The sequence below is a fragment of the Ursus americanus genome, chromosome 12 (assembly GCF_024610735.1).
Source record: "Ursus americanus isolate L20-20 chromosome 12, mUrsAme1.1.p, whole genome shotgun sequence".
In the NCBI taxonomy this organism is placed as follows: Eukaryota; Metazoa; Chordata; class Mammalia; order Carnivora; family Ursidae; genus Ursus; species Ursus americanus.
The window spans coordinates 70,433,134-70,449,511 of NC_142138.1; the positions used below are offsets into that span (position 1 = coordinate 70,433,134).

At 39.1% G+C, this 16,378-nt stretch overlaps 1 protein-coding gene across 8 annotated transcripts in view; it reads right to left on the reverse strand.

Annotated features, from left to right (window-relative positions):
• The window catches only part of ARNT (aryl hydrocarbon receptor nuclear translocator), a 66,016-nt gene that overhangs the window by 15,209 nt on the left and 34,429 nt on the right, over positions 1-16,378 (reverse strand). For all 8 annotated transcript variants that reach the window (XM_045790611.2, XM_045790615.2, XM_045790612.2 and 5 more), the window contains 7 exons: positions 15,394-15,607; positions 11,743-11,956; positions 9,615-9,717; positions 8,098-8,163; positions 7,619-7,704; positions 5,814-5,890; positions 1,148-1,282 (listed from right to left, as the gene is read on the reverse strand). In XM_045790611.2, the coding sequence (XP_045646567.1) occupies positions 1,148-1,282; positions 5,814-5,890; positions 7,619-7,704; positions 8,098-8,163; positions 9,615-9,717; positions 11,743-11,956; positions 15,394-15,607 (895 nt within the window). The remainder of the gene's footprint in view (positions 1-1,147; positions 1,283-5,813; positions 5,891-7,618; positions 7,705-8,097; positions 8,164-9,614; positions 9,718-11,742; positions 11,957-15,393; positions 15,608-16,378) is intronic.

The following is a 16,378-nucleotide window of genomic DNA, read 5'->3' on the forward strand; positions in this document are numbered from 1 at the left end:
TATTCAAATCTTGTGTCTTTTTTTTTTTTTTTAACTATTTATCTTAATAGCTATAAGAGTTCTTTTGTATATTCTGGATACAAATCCTTTTTCAGATATATGATTTGCAATATTTTCTCCCAGTTTATGGATGGTCTTTTCACGCTTAATCATGTCCTGTTAAGAGGGTAAATTTTAATTCTGATGAAATCCGACTTGTAAGTTTTTTTCTTTTGTGAACCATGCTTCTGGCATCATAGAAGAAATCTTTGTCTAACTCAAGATCACAAAGATAATCACCTATGTTCTTCCAGAAGTTTTATAACTTTAGCTCTTGTGCATTTATGTTTTTGAGTTGATCTCTGTCTATGGTATGGGGTAAGAGCCTACGTCCTTTTGTGGGGGGGGGGGGGAATATCCAACCTTTCCATCACCATTTGTTGGAAATAATCTTTTCCCCACAGAATTGTCTTGACATCTTTGTTGAAAATTAGTTGACCATAAATGTGAAACAAGACTCTATTCTCGTCTATTGATCTATACATGTATCCTTACACTGATATCACACTACCTTGATGACAACAGCTTTATAACAGGTGTTTAACCAGGTAGTGTAAATCCTCCGACTCTGTTCTTTTTCAAGACTTCTTTTTGACCAGCTTCTTCACAGAGCCATAGCCAGAAGTCTGTCACAGTTTTGAAGGTTTATATAATGATTTATTTTTCAACTCTGGTATAGCTACCTGCTCTGCTGAATGAGAAATCTCCATAAAATCATAATAACCAGCACCAAACTTGCATATTTTGTGGGTTACTATGGTACATAACCCAAGTGATTACATAAATTATCTAACAATTGTCATACAATTATAACTAATTAAAATGAACAATTTTGCATTATTATCTGTATGAGAATCAATAACAAAAAATAAATACATATTCATGCCTACTGCTCCCATGTGAAAGCAGACATATTTTTCTAGATTGGATGAATAACATTGGTAGAAACCTGAGAATAAATTTAGCTACAAACAGAATAGGATCATCTCTTTTTCTGATCTGGGCCTGATATGTTTTGGCTATTTTGGAATACATGATTGGATAATCTTAACAAAGCCAAAGGAAAACAGGCTTAAGCATCAGTGGTGTAACAGCTCCAGCTCTTCACCTGTGGTTGGTAGCCAACAGTAGCCACACAGCGGTGATCCACAAAAGTGAAGATTCCCTCAATGTTGTGCCGAGAGATGAACTCTGTTGGTTGACAAACATTACTCATGTCTGTACAGTTGGGAGAACTAGTTACCTGAAATTAAAGAGATAAAAACAAGATAAAATGATACCATTCTTTACAGATGCATTTTCCATCTTGTCATGGTCATATACATAGACATGAGGCTCCCAATTTTAGGGATTTCTGAGCTTCCACATCTCATCCAGAAAGAAAAAACATGACCATCAAAACCAGGGAGGGCAAAAGGACTACTCCCACTCTCACTAGTTCCACTCTCACATATGAACTCTTTACCAACTTTGTGAAGAAAGATAAAAATTCATTCCACCCAAAACTCACCTACTTTCATTTAGCTAGGCTGTGTTCATTATTCAGATTGGAAAATTAGTCCCCAGTGACCAAGAAACTTATCTAATTTTATGAGAAGAATAAAAATAATTCCACTTTTCTAGTCATGTAATGATAAAATGAAAAGATCGCTCTTCTCCTGGGGCAGCTGGGTGGCTCGGTCAGTTAAGCATCTGCCTTCAGCTCAGGGCATGATCCCAGGGTCCTGGGATCAAGTCCCGTATCGGGCTCCTTGCTCAGCGAGGAGCCTGCTTCTTCCTCTGCCTGTTGCTTCCCCTGCTTGTGCTCTCTCTCTCTGACAAATAAAGAAAATCTCCCCCCCCCCCAAAAAAAATCTCTCTCCTCCTGTATAGGAGCAGAAGAAATTAGTTAGAAATAGAAAATTCAGCACTGTGAAATTCACAGTATGAAAGATAAGGGGAAAAGATCTCCCTCCCTCTCTCAACCTTTTTCAGCTTCTGGTATCCAAGAGAAGCAAACTATGAATGCCACGTTCTTCCCAAAATCTGGAGTTTCACAGAATTCATTTGTATTCAGAGAGTAAAAGAAAAATTACATGAGTAAGTCCTGAATGAGATTTCTTCTCATTTAAAAGGGACAATACGGGACTTCCGGGGAAGATGGTGGAGTAGGAGGACCCTAAGCTTACCTTGCCCCATAGAAACAACTAGATGACAGCCACATCAGTGTAAATAACCCAGAAAAGGACCCAAAGACTGGCAGGACAAACTCTCCACAGCTAAATGTAGAGAAGACAGCAGGAAGAGTAGAGACATAGTCAGGAGCTAAATGGACCCACTAAAAGGCCCCATGGACTGTCTGCAGGAGGGAGGACTCTGTGGGCACAAAGAAGGGAGAGAAACAGACTCTCACACCAGGGAGTCCCCACAGGGAAGACAAATCCCAGTAACACTTGGCTTTGAAACCAGAGGGGCTGAATTTCAAGAATTTTTACAAACAGCAGGGCTTAAAACCTGGAACACTAAACATTAGCAGGCTCATGAGAAAGCTGGGAGGGCAAGAGGAAACTAAGTCCCCACCCTTAAAGAGAGAGCACAACAAAGAGCCCCATGGAAATACAGCATAGAAGCAGCACTCTGAAAATCACCTGGGGTATACGGGAGGGAGATTTGTTTACTAATGTCAGAACATGTGCTGGAGGAGCAGGGATCACTGGGAAAATTCTCCAGTAGTAAAGGAGCTGGCTGGTGCCATTTCCCTCCCCTGCCCACCCCCCTCTGGCACAAACACACGGACACCTGCAGGAGCCAGTGTGATACTAAGACTCACTACTTCACTTGCTAACCGCATGCCCCACCCATGCATACACATGTGGGCACACCCCCTCAAGCCGGGCTGCAACTCCAGGTCTCCTCCCATAGCAGACCCCTGCAAACCTTGCTAACACCATGCACCCCACCCCTGCATTCTCCTGTAGTTCACTGCTACTTATATCTGCAAAATGCCTGGTCTGACTCAACTTAAGCCCACGGTAGCCCAAGACTGGCCCACTAACAATACAAGGACCAAACCCTGCCCACAACAGACAAAGAGAGCCACTGCAAACAACTGGACTAAAGGCAAAAGCTGCTCAGCCACAACAGTAGGGCACATGCAACACACATAGGAGACACCCCTGAAGCACCAGATTCTGGTGAACAGGGGACATTGCACTGCAGGCCACTACTTTCAAGAGCAGGAGATGTACCTGAATTTCCTAACACAAAGAAACAAAGAGTTAGACAAAGTGGGGACACAGAGGAATAGGTTCCAAATGAAAAAGGACAAAATCACAGCAAGAGACCTAAACAAAACAAAGATAAATAATATGCCTGATGGGAGAATTTAAAGTACACTGGACTTAAGAGAATGGAGGACCTCAGTGAGACCCTTAATAGAGACAGGAAAACATACAAGAACCAATCAGAGATGAAAAACTCAATAACTAAAATTCAAAATACACTAGATGGAATAAATAGTAGACTAGAGGAAGCAGAACAGATCAGCAAGCTGGAGGACAAAATAATGGGAAGCAATCAAGCCTGCTTGAGAGTGAGGAAGAGAAGGAAAAATATAAAAATGAAAGCAGACTTAGGGAACTCAGTGACACCAGCAAGCATAAGAACATTCACATGATAGGGATCCCAGAAGGAGAAGAGAGAGAAAAGGGGGTAGAAAATATTTTGAATAAATAACAGCTGACGACTTCCCAAATCTGGAGAAGGAAATAGAAAGCCAGGTACAAAAGGCACAGAGAGTCCCCAACAAACTCAACCTAGGAAGTCCACACCAAGACATACAGTAATTAAAGTGGTAAAAAGTAGAGATAAAAAGAGAATTTTAAAAGCAGAAAGAAAAAAGAAACAGTTACATACAAGGGAAAACCATAACATAATCAGTAGATTTTTCAGAAGAAACTTTGCAGAACAGAGGAAGTAGAATGATCTATTCAAAGTGCTGAAAGAAAAAAACCTGCAGCCAAGCATGTTCTCTATCCAGCAAGGCTATTACTCACAACAGAAGGACAGATAAAGTTTCCCAGACAAGCAAGAGTTACAGAAATTCATGACCACTAAACCAGCCCCAGAAGAAATGTTAAAGGAACTCTTTGAGACCATAAGTAGGAATAAGAAAAGTAGGAAACACAAAACCAGTAAAATTAAATATGTTTATAAAAATCAGTCAAGGGATTCACAAAATAAAAGGGTGTAAAGTATGACACCAATATACCTAAAACATGGAGGGGAGAGGAATAAAGAATGGGTTCGAACATAAGTGACCATCAACTTAATATAAACTGCTATATGCATAAGATGTAATACACAAACCTAATGGTAACCACAAACTAATCCAGTCATAGGTATGCAGAAAATAAAGAGAAAGGTGGGGCAGGTGGGTGGCTCAGAAGGTTAAATATCTGCCTCCGGCTCAGGTCATGATCCCAGGGTCCTGGGATCAAGCCCCACATGAGGTTCCCTTCTCAGCAGGGAAGTCTGTTTCTCCTTCTCCCTCCGCCCCTGCTCATATTCTCTCTCTTGCTCACTATCTCAAATAAAAAAATAAAAAAATAAATAAATAAATAAATAAATAAATAAAATCTCTAAAAATAAAACACAAACCAAAAACAGAAACAAACACAAGAAACAAGTGTTGGCCAGGGTGTGGAGAAAAAGGAACTCTCATGCACTGCTGGTGGGAATGCAAACTGAGGCAGCCACTGTAAAAACAGTATGGAAGTTCCTAAAATAATTAATAAGAGACCTACCATATGATCCAGTCATTCCACTACTGGGTATTTACCAGAATTAAAAAACAAAAACACTAATTCAAAAAGATACATACACTATGTTACTGCAGCCAAATTATGGAAGCAGCCCAAGTGTCCATCAACAGATGAAGGGATAAAGATGTGTACATATACAATGGAATATTACTCAGCCTTAAGAAAGAATGAAATCTTGCCATTTGCAACATGGATAGATCTGGACAGTATATAATTCTAAGTGAAATAAGTCAGTCAGGGAAAGACAAATACCATTTCACATATATGTGGACTTCAAGAAACAAACTTACAAAAAAAAAAAAAAAAAAAACACAAAGAAAAACCCAGACTCTTAACTATAGAGAACAAACTGATAGTTACCAGGGGGAGGTGGGTCTGGGCATAGAGGAAATAAGTGAAGGGGACTGAGTACATTTTTTCCCTTTGCAAGTTTTTATTTGAATTCCAGTTAGTTAACATACAGTGTAATATTAGTTTCAGGTATTGAATTTAGTGATTCATCACTCACATACAACACCCAGTGCTCATCACAAGTGCCCTTCCTAATATCCATCACCTATTTAACCCATCTCCCCACCCAAGAGCACACTTATGATGAGAACTGAGTAATGTATAGCTCTGTTGAATCAATGGGGACCCGGATGGCTCAGTCGGTTAAGCGTCTCTTGATTTCGGCTCAGGTCATCATCTAGGGTCATGAGACTGAGCCCCGCGTCAGGGTCTGCACTGCGTGTAGAGCCTGCTTAAGATTCTCTCTCTCCCTCTCTTACAGAAAAAAAAAAAAAAAAGAATTGCTAAATCATTATACTGTACACCTCATATAACAAATATGCTAATAAATTAATATGACACCATATGTTAACTACACTGGAATTAAAGTTTAAAAAAATAAATGTACAAAAAAGACTAAAAAAAAAGGAAAAAGGAAAGGAAAGGAAATAGATGATATAGATGTGGAAAATTCATACTTGCCTGCAGTCTGCCAATGGCCACTAGGCAAAATTTGCTCCCCTGGCCAGCCTCTGGATCATCATCTGGGAGGGAGACACCTTTAGGAAGATGAAGTTAAAAGGTTTAAGAGGGATGTCAAACTCAACTGCCTTCAATTCAGATAGAAAAAGATTTAAAATACATGTAGGTATGAAGAGACGAGATATAAAATAAGAGTGCCAAATGATAAGAATAAAGATAAACAACTGCACAGAATGTTTTAAGTATTTTTACATATATTAATTCATATATTTTACCCATATTAATTGTAATAAACTACAGAGTACAAGTCCCACTCAAAGTATTCTAAAAAACTATGCTGATCAAACCAAACATATGAAGACAGTCATTTATTCTAGGACTATTCCATAGGCAGAGAACAGATGTCTTGCCCAACTTGCGGTTTTAACATAAGCAAACAACTAAAAATGAAATTAAACCAACATCAATAGTTAGTTACTTATGTCCTTTGGAAAAGAGAGAAGCCAAAGTTTCAATGTTTTATGTGGAAAGGGAAAAAGGTTGCATTTTCTCTCTAGTCTTTGCATATATATCATCTTTTTACCAAGAAAAATATCATTTGAGAGCAACAGAGAAGTATAAAAGACCATGTATAATACGGCAAATGTATGGTTTATTCAGTATATACACTAAAAAGCTCAAATGTCATTACACCTAAAATTAATTTTTCTTAATTACATTTAACTACCACTTATTGAGTGCGTACTATATGCCAGGCACTGGGCTAAGTGCTTTTCTTACATGAACTCTAATCCTCAAAATAACTCTACATGGGATATATTATCTCCAAATTATAGATGAGAAAACTGAGGGGTTCTTTTTATAAAGATCAAGTGTCTTACCCTAAGTTATACCATTAGTAAGTAACAACGCCAGAATCAAACCCAAGTTTTTCCAAATACAAAGTTTCATCTCTTCCCCAAATATACCACCTTGCCTCCCTTTTCTCTTAGTTTACCTCTCCTTACAATCCCACTTCTCAATAATACCCATCCAGCAGGGAAGTAATAAAGTTGCTAAGATCTGGAAATTCTGACAAACCAGTTTAAAAGGCTGATCCCTGTACCCCAACCACCCTTCTTACATTTTCTGTTTGACTTCGAGTTCTAGTAAAGCTAATGTGCTGACATCTTGATTTAAAGCCTTTTAAGAGAATATCCCACTTATAAGTTACTACAATTAAGTCATTTCCCTCTTCTCCCTCAAAGTCATAATCCGACTTTAAAAAGCTTTCCCAAATTAGCTGCACTCAATGCCAATTGTTTCTTTGCACACACGTACTTAGAAAATAGGTATTCAGATATATTATTATGAATCTGCACGCTTAAAAATTGCATTCTGTGGGGCGCCTGGGTGGCGCAGCGGTTAAGCGTCTGCCTTCGGCTCAGGGCGTGATCCCAGCGTTGTGGGATCGAGCCCCACATCAGGCTCTTCTGCTATGAGCCTGCTTCTTCCTCTCCCACTCCCCCTGCTTGTGTTCCCTCTCTCGCTGGCTGTCTCTATCTCTGTCAAATAAATAAATAAAATCTTTAAAAAAAAAAATTGCATTCTGTGACACAGCTAACACTAAATCATTTTCAAGTCTGAGTAATCCATCTCCCCAGCTGGAATATAAAGGAGGGGCAGGAGCCTGCTTTTTCTTTCCTATTTTCTTATAGTTTATACCACAGTACAGTTCACATACCAGGTACATGATAAATATCAGCTAGCTTTCTCAGACTCTGTGACAAACCTGCTGCGCCATGGGAGAAATCCAACTTTCCTACCTGCTGGGGGCCAGGCCTTGATGTAGCCTGTGCAATGGACCACCACAAAGTGAGGCTCCCCATCCTTCACAGAGCCAAGTCCATTCCTAGAAGAAGTACATATGTGAGGAGAAAACCCACCCGGTAACATTTAAAAGGCAATGCTGGCTTAGCTCTTGGATATTTAGAAAACAGGCTACTTTTTGACTTTTCCCAGCCAAAAGTGACTACCAATATCTCTGACCCTTGCCAAAGTAAAGAAACAGAAAGGTACTGCAGCAGGAAGAAAGTTGGTAAAGGGGTAGGGCAACTTCTTTTAACAAGATGAGCAAAAGAAGTTACAAAAGTGCAGGAAAATATTGCCAGAAAAAAAGTAACTGGGAAGTGAAGGATGAAGGTGAGGGCTGCTGAAGAAAGTACTACAGTAAAATAGCTGAAGAGGTGGTGCTCCCTACAGGTACGTGGACATCCCTTTGGTTTCTCCTTGTTTAGGATCTCACCTGCATCTGTTCCTCACAAAGCTCAACCTATTCATGGAGACTGGGTCCACTGAGCTACTGCCACACCTGTTTCAAAGAACAGAGAGATTAAAAGCAAGTAAGCTGTGCTATTAAAGAACCCCCATCCATTAACAGCCAGAAAAAGGGGTTCTAAATACAACTAGACACAGAAAGATACAGAAGTCGGGCTTGATATTTTTAAATTTGTAACTGCCCAGAATTTGAAGTTCAAAATGTTCCACATACTCTTCAATTGCAGAAATTCTCCACATCGGGGTCAGTATACTTTTTGTATCAAGGACCAGATGCTAAATATTTCAGCTTTTGTGGGTCATACAATCTGTTGCAACTAGCCATCAGAGCATGAAAACAGCCATAGACAATATGTAAACAAATGCACATGGCTATGTTCCTATGGCTTCTTTTACAAATAAAGAGTTGTGGTTTGCAGACTCCTGTTCTATACCACAACCCAATCTATTTGCAACATTTCCTTATTATTTATCTTACTCTTGCCCATGTCTCTACATAGGCCATGCCCACATATTGCGACATTCTCACCCACCCTCTCTACCTTCCTTAGCTCATTTCTTTAAAATAATGGATAAAACTTAGAGTTTAATGTGTGCCATGAACTATTCTAAGCATCTTTACATATGTTTATTATCTCATGCTTATTAACAACTTTATGAGGTTGATATTAATATAATTCCCAACATTAGACGAAATCACAACACAAAGTAGTCATGTAATCTGCTCAAGGTCTCAGAAGATAGTAAGTGGCAAACCTAGTAGTCTAGATTCAGAAGTTACTCTAAACCAGTAAGCCATATAACTCTCAGGAAACCTTTCTTAATATCCTACTCATCATTTCTAATAAGCATCCTCTCAGTACAATGTAGGCAATTTCCACCGTACAACCTGAACTTACTTTGCTACTTTAAGAGGTATCTTTTCTACCTATGTAGAATGTACCACCATCTTTCTTCAGAATACTAAAAAAGTATAATTTATAATTATAAACACTAAATACTAACTGAAAGATGTAAGAAAGTATCAACACTCTATGAAAAAAAGAAAAATGCAGAAATGGGCTGAGTACATGGATGTTGTCTTGTGATGTCCTGGGAAAAAATACAGGTTTTGGAATCCAACTACTCTGGATTAAAATAAAATCCTATACCAGACCTTATCTCTGTAATCCTGGGAAGTTAATTTTGAGGCTTTTTTTTTTTTTTTAAACAGCAGAATAGTAACCATGAATTCAACCCCAAAGGACAGATGTGGGAAATGAGATGACAGTGATAAGTCTCTTATAATATCTGGCATAGGAGGAGTTCATTAAATTTTTAGTTTCCTTATCAAACACTTTATTCTATTATAATCCGTGTGGGTCTTGACAGTTAAATTTAATCCAACTAGAGCTTGGATTTAAGTTTACTTCCCCTAACCAAAATTCAAACCCCCTGCTCTTAATTTTTCTTCTATCAAATCACAGTCCTCAGCCTGACACTCACCTCATACGGCAAATAAATGATCTCCTTGAGCCCATACACATCCTCATGGAAGACTGCTGACCTTCCTTTTTCACTGTTCCAGTCTTCAGATCAAGGATACGCCCTGAAAATGATGTGAAAAATAGTCTGGAGTGTGTTCTTGTATGTGGTGAAAAGGGACAGGAGAGACACTGGAGGCAAAGATAAATAAGTATCCTACTCATGCCCTCCAATCTCCTTGCTTATAAAAGAAGAGGACAAGTAGGGGATGGATTTTTTTTCAAGTCCAAAATACCTCAACTCCCATCAATGAATGTTATTCTTAGATTCAAAGGCAGGACTGGAGATAACATTGTGCAAGGAAGGAAGGTGGGAGTGGAAAGTAGTATTCGCAAGCAAGAGGCCCGGCTATATTCTTGGGTCTCATTTTTATACACATGCACATACATGTGTGCGCACACATGCAGACTGAGGGAATGTTATTGTTTAAAAACAAATAATTTTGTATGCTATAGTAACACAATATCTATCTCCAGCCAAAACTGTGCCTCCCTTTATTATATAGAAATGAACGGCGAGGGCGCCTGGGTGGCTCAGTTGGTTAAGCGTCTGCCTTCAGCTCAGGTCATGATCCCAGGGTCCTGGGATCGAGTCCCACATCAGACTCCCTGCTCAGTGGAGAGCCTTCTTCTCCCTCCCTTTGCTGCTCCCCCTGCTGTGTGCTCTCTCAGTCAAAGAAATAAATACAATCTTAAAAAGAAAAAAAAAAAAAGAAACGAATAGCAACTTTTGGAAAAAAGAACTAGAAACATGAAATCCATAAAGACCTAAAAGAAGGGAAAACAAAAACACAATTAATAAAACCGAAATCTTGCCATTTGCAATGACATGGATAGAACTAGACAGTATTATATTAAGTGAAATAAGTCAATCAGAGAAAGACAATTATCATATGGTCTCACTCATATGTGGAATTTAAGAGACAAAACAGTATCATAGGGGAAGAGAGGAAAAAATAAAACAAGAGGAAAAAAAAAATAAAACAGAGAGGGAGACAAACCACAAGAGACTCTTAATCACAGGAAACAAACTGAGGGCTGCTGGGATGGGGGGGATGGGGTAACTGGGTGATGCACATTAAGAAAGGCAGTGATACAGTAAGACTGATGAATCATTGACTTCTACCTCTGAAACCATAATACATTATATGTTAATTAATTGAATTAAGTAAGTATAAATAAATAAATAAAGGACTTTCTTGTATTACCAATTTTTAAAAAGATTTTATTTATTTATTTACTTACTTACTTACTCATTTATTTAATGAGAGAGAGGCAGAGAACACGGGAGCACACGTGTGTGCTTAAGCCCAGGGAGGGGCAGAGGGAGGAGGAGAGAGAGAATCTCAAGTAGACTCCGGCTCAGCATGGAGCCTGACACGGGGCTTAATCCCAAGACTCTGAGATCACGATCGGAGTCGAAACCAAGAGCTGGGACACTCAACCAACTGAGCCACCCAGGCGGTCCTTAATTAACAGTTTTGATTTGCTTTCACTTTAAATTTTTTTCCAGAGTTGTTTAAGAAGCAGATGTGTTTCCTATAGCCAAACTCTGGCAAAAGGACTGAATAGATTTAAAATAGGGGAAAGAAACAAAAATAAAAATAAGACCAAAAAATAGTACAGATATAAAAAAACAACAGTAACAACTTATATACTGATAACCATTCCCCTCTAAAATAAAATCTATTAACATAGAACCCAGTATAAAGCTAAAGATATGCGCAAACAGGTAGAAAAAATACCAAAAAAAATTATGAGATTTGTCTCAAATGAGACAGAAAAATGGATAATTTAATTCTTTTAGAAGGGAAAAAACAGTTCATTGTAGATTTGGTTTTTACTGTTTTATTTACAGTAATAAACTTTTATATGTGCACTGTCACTAAAGAAACATTTTCTAAGGATAAGCTACAAATTATATTACCTGCGTGTGGATAGAAAAAAATTATTATATTCATTATGGGAGAAAATTTCTAGAAGCCCTGCTAGCTAGATTCACTGAACAAACTGAAGAGCTAAAACACCTCTTCTGTTTCAGGAAAAAAAGAAAGGGCTTCCCATTTCTTTTCAATCCACATAATTCATACCTGTCAGGGCATTTTCGGAGGTGGAAAGCTGTTCACGAAGTTTGTCCACGTCATCTGGATGCACCTGATCATAGAGTGTGCTACCAAACCATTCAGACTGTGGCTGGTTCAAAACTGGGGTCACTGAGTCAGAGACATAAACCACCCGGCCTGTTTCACATGAGACAATAAACAGAAAGCCATCTGCTGCCTCCAAGATCAAATGTTTGAGTTCCTGCCCAAAGAAGAGAAATAAAAGTTAATACTGAACTCTTAAAAGCCAAGTATTATTCATGGAAGGAAGGAAGACATTTAAGGCCTTATTTATGCACCTCTCCATAAGCAATTGCTGGCTCCTGCCTGATCCACAGACCTAGCTTTGCACTCTAAATGTAATTGCCTTCACGACAGCTTTTTCTAATAGATATTTCCTCAATCTCTCTATGTCACTATTCACCTCCTCCTATCTCAGGACTCAAGATGGAGAATAAAAAAGGTTTCCCACTAACAATAATTTAGTCCTTGATCTCACCCCCCTGGTCTCTTTTTCGGATCTTGCTCTACAAACACTCCCATTTTCACTCTCTTTCCCCTCAGATCTATAAATATGATCAAGTTTTCTCAATTCTATACAAATCTTTCCTCAATTTTGCCCAACTCATCTCTTTTTCAGTGCCAGGTTTATATTAAGAGTAATGTTATATTCACTGGTTCTATTCTCTTACCTTTCATTTATTTCTCAATCCCACTACAGTTGTCACTCTAAACCATTCATGTTGTTTGCAGCAGGTTTAGCAGTGTTCTCCTGACTGCCAATTCAAGTCCCCTTTCCTGGGTCTTTATCATGTTACTCAATCTCTATCCAGAATCTAGTAATGTTGTCCATTCCATCCTTTTATTTTCCTCTAGCTTCTACGACACCATCCTCCAACTTTTGCTGCCTTTCTAAATGTCCCTTCTCTGCTTCAGGCACCCTTCCCTTTGTTCAAGTCTTAAGTATAGATATTTCTAAGGTTCTAAAGTTCTCTTCTCTATTTATACCATACTCTCTCCCTGCAAAATTATATCTACTCCTCTCTGCTATGAAATGATGCCCAAGTCTACATCTCCAGACTCACCTAAATTTTTTCTTCTTTAGCTTTAAGTAGACCTAAATTCCAACCAAATAACTGTTAAACATTTTCAACTTAGATATTCTACCAGCAACTCAATTTCAACATCTCAAAAGCAGTCACATTTCCCCCTCCAAAGAACAATCCTCTGTGCTCTTCTAGCATTTCCTTTCTTGATTAACAGTATCACCTTCCTCTCAGGCTATAAGATCAAAATCTAATTACTCTCTCTCATGCTCTAGTTATAACTGTTTTATCAATTCTATTTCCAATACTACATCATTGTCCTAGTCATCTTATGCCAAGACTAAGGAAACGGTCTCTCTGCGTTCATTCTCTCAAATCCAGCCTTAAAATGCTCTACATTGACTAATACATTTTTGGGGGAGAGTGATGAGAGAGGGGCAGAAAGAGAAGGAGAATCCCAAGTAGGCTCCACGCCCAGCACAGAGCAAACTCGGGGCTCAATCTCATGATTCTGAGACCATGACCTGAGCCAAAATCAAGAATCAGACACTTAACTGACTGAGCCACCCAGGCACCCCATTGACTGATACATTTCTGATGGCTCCCTATTGCCTAAAAATTAATACCTAAATTCTGTAACATAACACCTAAATATTCCATGATCAGGTCCCAGCCTACTCCCTATTATCATCTCCCAAGGCTTGCTAAACTATTTCATTTGCCTTGAATAATCCAATCATTCTCAATAGGCATTTGCTCAAATTATTCGCAGTATTTATGACACTAATCCCTTACCTCTCCTTTTCCATGTTTATACTTCTACAGGACTTTAATATCGTACCTCTATGATAGAACTAATTGTGTGTTTATATTGTGATTTATTTACATGTCTCTTTCCACTAGTGACTATATAAACTGGAGTCTGTTCAATCAGTATCTCTATGTATATTGTTAGAACAAACTAACTATTTCAAAGTACATATATATATATAATCCATGCTATGTGTGTTTTCATATAGACACTCCTATTTGGAAAATTATTCTTATTGCTTTCTTCCAAACCACATTCCTTCCTTCTAATCCTCCAAATAAAAGGGTGACATTATAGGTCAATTTTTTCTTTCCTGCATCTTCCAGAATTTTCTGCAATAACCATGTGTTATTATTTTTTTTTAAGATTTTATTTATTTGAGAGAGAGAGACAGAGAGAGAGATCACAAGCAGGAGGGAAGGACAGAGGGAGAAGCAGACTCCCCACCGAGCAGGGAGCCTGATGCGGGACTGATCCCAGGACTCCCGGATCATGACCTGAGCCGAAGGTAGACGCTTAACCAACTGAGCCATCCAGGTGTCCAACCCTGTGTTATTTTTAATAATCAAAACAGAATATGCCTTTCTTACTCTTAGAAGTCTTTGCTAACCATCCCCATTCAAACCTGGTCATTCTATTCACTTTAACCATCCCTCCACTATATATTTATCTAGTCCCATATAAATTATTAATAAGTTTTGAAGAAAGGTTATTTCTCAGGGTGCCTGGGTGGCTCAGTCAGTTGAGTGTCCGACTCTTGGTTTCGGCTCAGATCATGGTCTCATGGGTCAGGAGATCCAGCTCCGCAGTGGGCTCCACGCTCAGTGGGGAGTCTACTTGAGATTCTCTCTTTCTCCTTCTGCCCTTCCCCCTGCTCACATTCTGTCTCTCCCTAAAATCAATCAATCATTTAAAAAAGGTATTTCTTCTATGTATGTATTTTCCTCTTATTTTTCACTTATGTGTGTATCCACCCACTCAAAAATTCATATTCAGACTGACTTCCACTCACTCACATATTCATATTCAGACTAAGTCCCTGAGAGGCCAGAAATGTTTCCGCCTTCCCTATTCTTCTCACTACATGTAACAGAGCACATCTCTAAGGAATGATAATTGCCCTGTTAGACTCCTTTTATCACCAAAACCGAAAGCTACTTCAGGAATGAAAAATAGATTTCTTCCATCTTCTATAACCCTAAAGCCAAGGGAGAAAACTGGTTCCATGGACACAGTCATTTCTTCTTCCTACAATTCTACTCTTGTTTCACCTTTTAGGCTACATTCATGAGTGAAGTTTAAAATACATATAAGCTTGGGGCACCTGGGTGGCTCAGTTGGTTAAGTGTCTGCCATCAGCTCAGGTCATGATCCCAGGGTCCTGGAATTGAGCCCTGAGTGGGGGGAGCGGGTCCCTGCTCGGGGGGAGTCTGCTCCTCCCCCCAGCCCTCCCCCCTGCTTGTGTGCACACACTCTCTCAAAATTGATAAAACCCTTAAAAAAATTAAAATACCTATAAGCTTGCTAAATAATTTGCACAAGTCTTCTGTACTTCTCACTGTTCCAGTGCTAATGAATATTATAGCCAGGAATTCAAACTACTTTCCCATGGTCTGAATTTTTCCTTAACATATGAATTCTTATACTTTAAGCAATCTACAGACTCAGCTTGGCTCTGACTCTCAATATAAGGCACTAGTTAGAATTATGGTCATCTACCCTCCAAAAAATAAAAATTTTCAACAGATTCTAGACTATCTCAGAGTTGTACATCCCAGAGACCTGATCAGTGAGGAACGAAGGCTTGTAGGTGCCATCAGTGGATGTATTCCCAGTTCCTCGCAAGGATTTCATGTGAGACACTGCCATGCGTAAGATAGTTAGCTTGTCTGGTTTTCGAGCCAGGGCACTACAGGTGGGCACCATGTCTGATAGTTCTGTGATGTAGGCTGTCATCTTGTTCCGTCGCCGCCGTTCAATTTCACTATGATTTTCCCTGCATGGAGAGAGGAGAAGCCCCACCCAGGTGGTCACATCTGGCCATTTGGGAGCAGGGAAGAGTGATATAAAAACGGAGTGAGCTGCTGAAGAAATGTAGTTTTTAGATTTAGGAGTGCTTAAGTCTCAGAAGGTAGAGTCAGGTTTGCCAACCTTCTCATGCAGAACAGGCATGGAATAGAAACCAACAAGGCAGACGGAGAATAAGCAGATACCAGCAGTTCTCCCTATGTCCTGGAAACTTCACATCCTATGTAAATTACCACTCCCCCAGAACAAAACAAAACAAAAAACGTTTTAAGAAGTGATAGTCTTAAAAGATGTTGATTTCATTTACTTTAGTTCCTGAGAGGCAAATAATCTTGGCTTGGCTGACTCCATGTTAACTAATTCAACTTTTTAAGGCTGAAAATAAAATGACCAGTTTTTTCCAACAGAAGTATATTGCCCAACAGCCGATAAAAAGAATTGATAGTATAGATTCCTTTGGTCTATAATATGTTGCCTGTTCTAAGCTTCTCTCTTACTCTTAACACTAGAAGGCAGAACTGGAAGATTTTGAAGTTTTATTTGTCTCACTAATGTACAAAGTCCTACCTTCTCTATCTGGGTGTGGCGCCAGTGTACTGAGCTCAAGAGATTTTAAGATATCATTTACTAAAGGTCCCTTCTGGGTCCCCAGTTGGAGCAAAATGAATTGGAGAGTAAAAGTAGAGTGGGGAGGAAAAGGCCTGAAAACAGACAATTTGGATCTCAACAGGGTAAGTGG